The 10711-nt window shown below is 42.0% G+C and overlaps 1 protein-coding gene across 3 annotated transcripts in view; it reads left to right on the forward strand.

Moving 5' to 3' along the window:
* Positions 1–9762, forward strand: part of cica (capicua transcriptional repressor a) — a 37484-nt gene extending 27722 nt beyond the window's left edge. For all 3 annotated transcript variants that reach the window (XM_046059178.1, XM_046059180.1, XM_046059179.1), the window contains exons 14-22: positions 72–232; positions 1015–1243; positions 1896–2193; positions 2485–2666; positions 4337–4479; positions 5313–5464; positions 5780–5914; positions 6002–6127; positions 6473–9762. In XM_046059178.1, the coding sequence (XP_045915134.1) occupies positions 72–232; positions 1015–1243; positions 1896–2193; positions 2485–2666; positions 4337–4479; positions 5313–5464; positions 5780–5914; positions 6002–6127; positions 6473–6735 (1689 nt within the window). In that variant the 3' untranslated portion in view covers positions 6736–9762. The remainder of the gene's footprint in view (positions 1–71; positions 233–1014; positions 1244–1895; positions 2194–2484; positions 2667–4336; positions 4480–5312; positions 5465–5779; positions 5915–6001; positions 6128–6472) is intronic.
* The last annotated feature ends 949 nt before the right edge of the window (positions 9763–10711 follow it).

Here is a 10711-nt window from a genome sequence, read left to right on the forward strand (position 1 = left end):
CATTTGAGTCACAGTCATTTGTGTCACAGGAGAAAATCCTTTTGTTTTATATGTTTATCTGCCCCTCAAAGATCATCCAGATCGCTCCCATGCCTGTGGTCCAGACCAACATTCACCCTAGCGGCTCAGCAGCAGTGCATCCTGGGAGCCCCTTTCCTGTTTCCATGGCAACGGTGATGGCGCCCGTTGCCGCGCCCCCGCAGACCGTTCTTCTGACCTCTCCACCCACCAGGTCACTAACACAGGCCTGACACCTGAAAGACAGACAACATATACCCACTTTTATTTTCCTCAGCTGCTGGTTCAGCTGGTCAGAGATCCCTCTGAGATTTAAAGATGCTGTCGGATTTCAATTTTAGCCAGGTCATAATGTTAATTGTACTTAATGTGCAGCAAATGTTGATAATAAAAGTCAACACTTTCAAAACATTTTGACACAGCAACACGAACTATGACACTAACTGTAAAAACTTTTAATGCCTTTTTCCAAGTTTTTAGACAAGTAAAAGAAATATTTCCATTTGGCCACATGGTTCAAAGTGAAAATTAGGTAGGTTTTGCTTAAGCTGAAATGATAAATCGAATACTTTATTGACAGAAATTGATCAACAATACTGTCTATAATTGCAAAAATGGCCCAAATTTACTGGTTCTATCATCTTAATGTGAATATTTGCTGGTTTTGGACTGTTGATCAGACAAAACAAGCAATTTGAAGTCAGCTTGGCTTTGGGAAAATTATCATTTATTACTTTTTAGACTAAACAGTCGATTAATCAAGAGAATAATCCATAATAAAAATAATCAGTAGTTGCTGCCCTAGTTTTTTTTAACTGCATGTTCGCACATCTGTTATATCATCGATAATTAGTCTTCTTTTTAAATATATCAGATTTAGTCTTTTTGTATTGTACCTGGCCATAGACGTTAGTAAGCTGCTCAAGCCATTATTGACTTTTTAAAATTTGTAATATTCAACTATATTCAGCTTTGACACTCATGACTCTCCTTTAGGATCACCTACGTCCAGTCTGGCCCAGGAGGTAACACAGCAACACCCCAACAGGCCACACCCGCTCCATGCCCGACATATCTCCCATCATCTCTGGCAACCCTGGGTTTCACCGCCATCGCCCCGGCTGGGCAAACCCTGGTTCAGCCGCTCATTGGTCAACCGCCACTGTTAGCTCCGGCCCCACCCCTGGGCTCTCCAGGTCAGGCCTCGGGAACAGCTGGTCGTCAGGTAAAGATGAACAGAGAACTGTTAGTACCAAAGACTTTTAGTGTGTGTGGTCATGAATATTAGAAGACTGATGTTTCTAGTATTTAAAGAGTGAACAAATTAATTGATATTAAAAGCAGTCTTTAATGTCCATGTTTTACCATTGGTGTATGAATGAATTAAACCTCAGAGAAAGGCTCTTGCAGTAACAAGTGCACATTTGGTCACAAATTGCAGGAGCTCATGCTGCTACAGAGGAAGTGGGAATAAAGTTGCTAAATTTAATATTTTGCTGTCGATAAATAATCACCACATCAGTTTGAGACATTATGGTAAAAATGTTTTTAAAAAACAATCAAAAGACATTGGAAGTCACTTTTGGCCTCTACATTACATTATTACATTGTGGCACCAGTTTGTAACTTCTACAGCACAAAGATTAGTTTACTTTGTGTAACAAAACAGAATATATTTTTTCTTTTGGAGAAATAAATTTCACTTCTGCTTTTCTCACTGTATAGTCTCAGCTTTAGCTTACCTTCACATGACATATTCACTGTCAGCGGCTGTTATTACCGCTTATCCTTCCTTGAAACCAGAGCTATTCTACTAAAAAATAACACACAGAATTTCTTGTTTACTGACATGCTTGCATTACTTATTTCTTCATCAGGTACTAACTGCCATATACCCTGCACCAACCGTTGCACTGGCTACTGGCGTGGTCTCTGTGACAACCATGCCGCCCGCAGTGGCCACCCCAGCCCAGGACGTTATAAACCCCTCCTCTCCGTTGGCGACAGGAGTGCAGGGTTCAGCGGCAGCATCCCCTCAGGCTAACGTTACAATGGATGTGCAGCCGAAGGTGGAGGTGAAGAGGGAGAGCCAGCTGGATGAGGATGGAGGACACGGGTTGCCGAGCTGTGCTGTCAGCTCGTCAATGGCCACCTGTATGAGTAATGCCACAGCAGGTAATGCTCCACTGTTTTGTTTGGTTTGGTTTTAAAACCAAACCTTGCTGTTGGATTGAGTTAAAAAAATATTTATCTTATCATTTAGTCAAGTGTGGAGCCCTAAAAATCTTCTGATTGTTGCAGAAGCAGTCTGTTTTTCAGTGAATGTTTTCCAGATTAACATCTTGTGGTGAAAGTGAGCTTTCAGGATTAACGTTACAGTGTGCACCTTTTAATCAGGTGAGATAAATGAGGCCAGATGCAGTGTTTTTATATCATTAAGTTTGAAATGATCTTTATCTGCTCCAGTCAAAAAAGAGGAGGACATCTGTCTGCACATTAAAGAAGAAAATCTGAGAGATGGACACAGCAGAGAGACACGAAGTGAGATGGACAGAGAACGAGAGAGAGGGATGAAGGAGAACAGTGAAAAGAAGGGAGGCAGAGAGACAGACAGAGAGGACTACAGCATGGCCGACAGCAGCAAAGAGGTGAGAAAAGCTGGATATCTGCTCCATTCATTCAGTAGTTTCTCTCCTCAAACTACACATTTCTTGAAGCTTTAGTTGAGGACCTTCAGAGGCCCATTTACATAGTTGTAGGTCTCTTTCTAGACTTTTTGTCTCTTCTTCTCTAAGAGTTTCTCTAAGGAAGTCAGTGAATATTAATGAATTTACAAATGCAAAATAAATATACCAGCAAATCAGACTGTTCAAACCAAGAACTTTCCCGAGAAACAATAATGGATACAGCAAACATGCTAACAATCCGTTCTCCACATCCTAATAAACTATGGTGAAATAACCTATGACCAATGACTCTGACTTTACCGAAAGTCATGGGAAAGTTAGTTAGTTAGTTAGACTTTATTGTCCCCATGAGGAAATTCCTACATCACATCACAAGGAAGATACACGTAATCACACACCAGACAGCATGAAATACAACACAAAGCACATAACAACAACAGTTAAAATCAAAAAACGAGACTTGTCATTCCCCTAGTGACTCATCCTGTTTAGGGCTGCTATGGCTGCGGGTACCAAGCTTTTGTCAAAGCGATGCATTTCTGCACCTCAAGGACGTGTACCTGCACCCAGAGTGCAGTATAGTGAAATTTGAGTGGGTGTGTGATGCCTTGTTATTGAATTTGCAGTGCATGTGATGGCCTTATAATTGAGCTCTGAGAGGTTGGGTTGGGGGAAACCTATAATCGTGGCAGCTGTGTTGGTTCTGCATATTTGACCCGGTTTGTGACAGAGAGCTTGCTTGCTGAACAATACTTATTTGCTGGTACAAAAGTAGGAGGAGATGGGGAGTGACATAGAGTCCTTTAGGTTTAAGGATGGCTGACTTTCTTATACCGGCTAAGCTGGTGCCATTCATTCTCCTCTGAGAAGGGGGCCGGCTGGTTGGGGTCCGGTGGAAGGTCGGCTCTCAGCTCCTGATTCAAAGTGAGCAAAGAATTAGTTCAGTTTATTGGTGAAAAGTCACAGTGTCTTCCTCAATTGCTCCATTCTGTCTGACCTGATGATGGTGAAGCTGTCCTGGCAGACCTCGGCATCGGAGGCTGACCCATCCAGTCAGGTGTCGGACAGAGTGATGATGCAGGTGTCCCTGAAAGCCCTTTCCAGTCAGCACCGGACATGTAGTAAGTCCATTTTATCCCAGAGTGAGTGGCCTTTTGACAGGATGATGGAGGGCAGATGTGAATTAAATGGACACTTCCTAAATCTGCTGCGGATTCATCCTCGTCTTCCTTCTTTCTTTGGCCGTAGCCCCGATGGTTGGACCACAGCAGGTTTGGTGTTGCACAGCAAGGAGGCCAGGTGTATTAGAAGATTCTTGTAGCTGTAGGTGAATAACCTGTCGCCAGTAACAGACTGTAGTGTGAGGCCGTCACGGATCAAACATATCTTTGCAAGTACTATGATAATCACTTTATAAGGTATGATCATGTTTGATCAGTCCAGGGCGACTAACATTATATAATCAACACTGTATGGGCAAATAACACGACGTAGTGCACCAAAACAGTGTAAAGTGTGTGTTTTCACAGCAGAGCATGCTCCAAAGTAAAAAGTTAAGAAGTCGTATGCCAGTGCTGCAGTGGGACCCCGTTTCACCAGTCTGGCTCTCAACTCTCTCGCTCTCTTCCCAGGCTGGACCTCATTCCCCTCCTCCACCACCCTCAGGTTTGGACCCCCCTCCTCCTCCTCCTGCGGAAAGAGAGCCCCCCTCTTCCTCAAAGAAAACCAAGTTCAGACCCCCGCCTCTCAAAAAGACACCCGACTCTCTCGACAAGTAAGTGGAAAAAAATCTGCCATCAAAGGACACGAATCGTTAGCTGAGGGAACTTCACATTAGTTCTTACATTTTTTTATTTAATCAAACATGTCTGTGCGGGTAAAGGGAGCTAAAAGTTTCAGGATTTGCTAAATGACAAACCTGTAAATGAGGAATTGAAAATGAATATAAGACATACATGTTTTGTTATAATTAATATAAATAAATTATATAATATAATATAAATAAAGCCCAGTCACGTCTTTGACTGCAAGACAAGCTTTTAGTAAAGCCCAAAGCCATTCCCACTGATCAGGCATTAGTTATGGCTCTCATAGAGTCAGTGCCAAACAAAATACAACAAGTCTGCTTGGTCCTTCTGGCTTTCTGGTTGTTGTAAGACAATGTTCTCTCTATTTTAACAGTTTACATTTTCTCAAGCTGAGACAGCTCATATAACAGTAGCTAATCTTCTGTAATTATGGCGTGAAGCAGCTTGAAGATGAAATACAGCGCCCTGGAGAGGACTCCGTTTCTTGACTTTATTTAACACTGACTTTCACACATAGTGGCATCTAAATCCATTTTTAGTTCCTGACCAAACCTCCAACTTCATAAAATTGTGGTGGAAACTCTTTGTTTACTGAATGTGAGTGGGTGGAGTGCTCACCCTTTATTTTCTTTATATAGACAGGAAGAGAGTGGTGGTGAAGCCACAGAGAGAAAGAGAATAGAGAACTCAGCCCTTAGGCATGAGAAATGTGCACAGATTGAGAGAAAATCCCTTGATATTTTAAACACCGGATTACTGGACTGGCCATTGACATGACCAATTTGTTCTCTGTGTGCAGGGTCTTGTCGGAAACTTACTTTGAGGAGCGTTTTGCTGAGCTTCCAGAGTTTAACCCAGAGGAGGTCCTTCCTTCGCCCACTCTGCAGAGTCTGGCCACCTCACCAAGAGCCATCCTGGGAAGCTACCGCAGGAAGAGACGTAACTCCACCGGTGAGATGCAGAGAGAGAGATGAACAAACAAATATAACATGCAGTGAAATAAATTACATTTATTGACAGAACAACATTTTTGTTATTTGGAGACTTTTTGTCCCATTCCATTTCAAAATTTTTACTGCTATTTCTCCCATTTTTCATTGTTTTTATTACCCTGCCCTATTGTCCTCTCCAAATCCCTGTTACATTTCATCACTCCCTGCTCCTCTACCCTGTCCTCTCTTCCTACATGTCCCCCTTTCTTTTCACACTCTGTTATCCCCTTTTCCTCTATATTCCCTTTCTTCATCCTTCACGTCATGTGTCTAGAGCTGGAGCTGACAGCAGAAGACCCCAGCTCCCCTAGGAGGAAGACTCGTCGTCTCTCCAGCTGCAGCTCGGAGCCCAACACCCCCAAGAGCGCCGCCAAGTGTGAGGGAGACATCTTCACCTTTGACAGACCAGGTACGTCAGGTACATCAGGTGCAACAGCTGCAGAACTGCTCCAAAAGGTGAATTGAAAGTGATACGATGTTCTGCTTGTTCAACTAGGTACAGAAGGAGAGGATCTTCTAGGAGATTTGGACAGGGTCCCCTACTCGTCTCTGCGTAGAACTCTGGATCAGCGCCGGACCCTGGTCATGCAGCTGTTTCAGGAACACGGCTTCTTTCCCTCAGGTAAACCACCAGTAGATATAGTACATAATGTCACAGTAAGAACTGAAATGGAGATTAAATATTTAACTTTTATTTAACGGGCAAACCTTACTTCAGCTTAAAAGGTCTGTTCCCACATTAATAAAAGAGAAAATCATTATACTTTCAATCAAGTGCTTTGTAGCAGATTTGTATATATATTTGGTAGCAGATGCAGCCTTAAAGCACCTTAAAGAATATCATTCAGGATTTATGGTAATACCTGTATTGTACAGTTATTATACAGTGTACAGTTGTAACAACTGCTCCATCTACTTGCTCCCTGTGTTAACTCTCTTTCCATCCTGATTCCTTCACCCTCTCCAGCTCAGGCCACTGCTGCCTTCCAGGCACGTTACTCGGACACCTTCCCCACCAAAGTGTGTCTGCAGCTGAAGATCCGTGAAGTCCGTCAGAAGATCATGCAGACGGCCACGCCTGGAACCCTCGAGCTCGGAGGGTCAGCCGAAGCCAACCTCGCCCCGCCCCACAGCTCCTCTTTCAATCAATCTGCCCGGGAGGATGGAGGGGCGGAGCAGCAAGGAGACAAAGGCCGGAGCCCCGAGGAGCCAAAAAGCGAAGGATCCTAAGCTGGAGAGGATGACAAAGTGGAAAAATCAAGGAAAAGATGAAGAGAGATAGGAGTGTGTCATCCTCGCAGAATGTTCTTGTATGTGTTGAACCAGTACTATGAATGGCTCCTGCAGGATCTGTTCTACTGGCACTAATCTCCACAAGACCTGGGCAGAAACACATATGAATATGGTCACAAATATTCAAACCACTCAAGGTGCGCTTGATTTGTCGAATCAGACATTTTTAAAAAAAAGCCTCAAAAGTGGATGAATCACCTGCAAGTCCTGATGAGTCAAGTGCTTCTTGTAGTATTGTTTTCCCTTTTTTTCCAAGTATTCAGAATATTTTCAGTTAACACTTTGCCCAGGTCTGCTCTCAGCACATTTGTACAATAGTTTGTAGTTTGACACACAAACTCTGTGGTACACGCTCTCTATGTCTCTGGCACACACACAAACCATGGTGCATATGTAATCTCCAGCATGCACGTGATCCCACATAAACACACACATACACACACACACACACCCTTACCAAATCAGACTGTTACTCTTGGTTGGCAGTCCCCAGGAGCCGCCACCAAGGACCATGACACACAGAGGCACTTTGTCACTTATTGTGCAGATGCAGTTTGCTGTTGCCAGCCAGCCAGCCAGCCCTCAGATGCCATTGACTTGACCTCTTTCTCACCCTTCCACTCCTCAGCACAGTGGTTGGGACACAAATACAACCCCAACGACCTCCACTAATATTCCACAGCCCCTCGATGCTGCAAGACAGACAGCACACACACACACACACACACACACACACATACAGTACATACACACACACACACAGCGCATGGACACATCTGTGCAGTGTGAGCACTCGTACACAAACATAGTCGAACCCGGTCTGACCAAGCCATTGGCCTGCACAGTTGTTAGTGATTGTAGTGAGAAGAGAAACTGAAAGCATGAAACCTATTCTCTCCTGAAAAACAAAAAGAAGGCAGGAGTTGGGATGTAGTGTGACCAATCTTTGCACCTTCAGTTATTGCCATTATGAAAGACTGAGTCCTCATTGGCGGGAGCTTATTATATATGTCTGTATGTCTGTTGGGGTCCTCTCCCTAAACCCTGTGTGAACAAGCACCGTAAAGAGATTATGTAAAGAGACTATTGGTTGTGAGGCTTTGAAGAATCAGCGTTAAGTTCGACACTGACCGGCTCCCAACAGAGCACAGAGAAAAGGAAGAAGAAGAAACTGGACGATGTTCTTTGGATGGAAGATTTATATTCCTACTAAAGGAAGACAGACAATAATAGTGAATAAGGACAACAACAACATGACAAGCCTACAGAGAGAAAAAGTAGAATTTTAACCAAACTTCTCTGAATCTCCCAGTGGATATAATGTTGCTTTCTCTCGTTATCGTTGCCGTGGAAATAACCAGTTTTACCGTGGCCTGTTTTTCTCTCGTGGCTCTATTGTGTTTCTTCTCCAGCATAAAAAAAATCACAACAAAAAAAAACTTTGGACAAAGAAGGGGACAAAATCAGTCTGTGGCCCCCCCTACTTTTAATTGTACTTGGGGCGGTTCTCCCCCCCCCCCTTCTCTCCTCTACGATTTCTCACCAGACACAGAAGTGGGGGAGCAGGGGCGTTTGTCGTTTTGTAAAACGCAGAAATCAGGTGTTTGCACAATTTGTGCGGCCCTTCTCCTCTGGGACCGCCGCAAGTAAAATCAGGAAAGTATTGTTTTTAGAGATTGTTTTAGTAGAAAAAATAATAACCTTGTTCCGTATGTTATCAACCACCTTTTTCCACCCTTTTGTCCTTCTTGCTTTTTCCCTCCTTTCAACCCCTTTCTCCTCAGTCCTCCCCTCCCTCCTCACCTGTCTCCCTCAACCTCTCAAGTGTTGTTAGAAAGTGCCCTTAAGCACTGGTCCCGGGTCAAGCGCTATGTAGCTCAGGATGGCTCTGGTTAGGGTTAGTTCAGGGAAAGCAGATCCTAGACCAGCCCTGGAAGGCAGTCTCTGGAGCCCTCCCCTCTTCCCTCTCTTCTCGACACTTTATCCTTTCCCATCAAATGGTGCAATAGGACATTTATTTTTTTGGAAATGGGTGGGTTATTCTGTTTTCGGGGGAAGGCTTTGTGCCATAGATATTAAATCCAGTGCAGTGAGTCAGTGAGAGGAATGAGCTGTTGTGATACTATCTTTAACTATGGTATAAAAAAAAACAAAAAAGAATCACACAATTATTGTTATTGTTGAAGAGATAGAGGGTATAACTTACTAAAAGTCAAAGACAATTTTTGAATAGCACTTTTTGGCTCTTTGCTTCCTTGGTGAAGAGTGGGGGTAGTTATTATTATGGGTATCTCTTTTGTTTCTCTGTATACAGTTGGTTGTGTGAAAAATATATATATACTGGTATTTGCATATATGTGCATTTAGGTCTGTGTCTGGGTGTGTGTGTATGTTTTGGCACATGCAGGTAGTGTGTTAACACAACCAACCTCCTGTTCTTTCTCCACACAGCAACATTATCAATAGTATATTTTTCATTGTATTCTACATTCTATATTCTACTCTAGAGACAGTATTTTTATAGTCACCATGACTATTTTGTCTGCCATCTTGACTGTTATCAAACCCAGTTGATTCAGGATATATGAAATATATATTCAAGATATACAATATATAAATATAAATATATATACATATATATATATATATATATAAACACTCACAGGAAATAGAAGACTATCAATTCACATCTCTTTGGGGTTAGGGCTGTAAAGTGTCCATCTGCATGCATGTGCAATCACATACACACATGCACACACACCCACACAGACATATGTGCATACACACACATGTATGCGTGTACACTGTATGATTGTGCTTAAAAATAAACTGTCCTTACTTTGGAGAAGGAAATGTAGGATGAGCGAGGTGAGTGTTATCTCAGAAGCAGGCATGTTGACCATGTGCAATATTTCTAAACAACAAAAAAAACTAAATATTGAAAATATTAAAGATCTAACACAATGTGTTGTGTCCTTGAATTTTTTTTACATTCTTGAATTTCCCATGTTTTATCATTTTTGAATGTTTGAATTTGTAAAATGACTGAAATACTACGCCTGAATTTATTGTAATTTCTTCTTGACTTCAAAAAGAAGATGGAAGAGACAAACAAGAATAGTTGCTAATTCATCCTCACTTCGACAAATGTAGCTGTAGACTAATAATTAGGATATACAGATGCAGCCACCTTGACCCACCAGTCAAGTTCCCCAAATATCTGGAACACACATACATCTCCAGCTGGCTTTTATCAAGCCTTAAGAGTGCTTATTGTATTTGAGAAGCCTTTTTAGATTGTGGTCATATTGGGTGAGGGTTGTGCTAAGGTAAGGGCACCTTACCAGAGAGCCTCCCAATAGCAAAAACACTGTGGAAATGACCAGCCCAAATCACAAAAAAAACAGAAACCTTCACCAGTCGATGTTTGTATGTTGTTTTCCACAAGCATAATCCCACATAAACACACACACATAGCATATTATCACATCGCATATTATGTTGAAAAATATTAGAGAAAAGGCCTTTCATTTAAAGCCAATCTAGTTTAAGGTTTAAACAGTGTCACAATGCTGAGCCTCCTATTTTAAATAAAGTATTTTCTTTACTTTTTCACATTTGCATTATTGTTACTTTTATTATAATTTTACAAGCAATAGAAGTACTAAGGTTACTAAGTGCTTCATGTCCTAGCTGCACTAATCTGTAATATAAAAATATTCTCTGTACTATCAGTTAACTAACAGGGTGAATTCAATGACTTACGACTTATGACAATAAATACAAAAATGTTCAGCCTTCCTCTTTATAGTAATATATACTTTGAATGTTGGTAATTATTTGGCCTACATCCACTGTTAAGTCATTTTTCATTTGTAGTTGTTTTGATTTGTGAAAGCCTGTGCAGCAAACC

This window comes from Micropterus dolomieu, linkage group LG09, assembly GCF_021292245.1.
Source record: "Micropterus dolomieu isolate WLL.071019.BEF.003 ecotype Adirondacks linkage group LG09, ASM2129224v1, whole genome shotgun sequence".
NCBI classification, from domain to species: Eukaryota; Metazoa; Chordata; class Actinopteri; order Centrarchiformes; family Centrarchidae; genus Micropterus; species Micropterus dolomieu.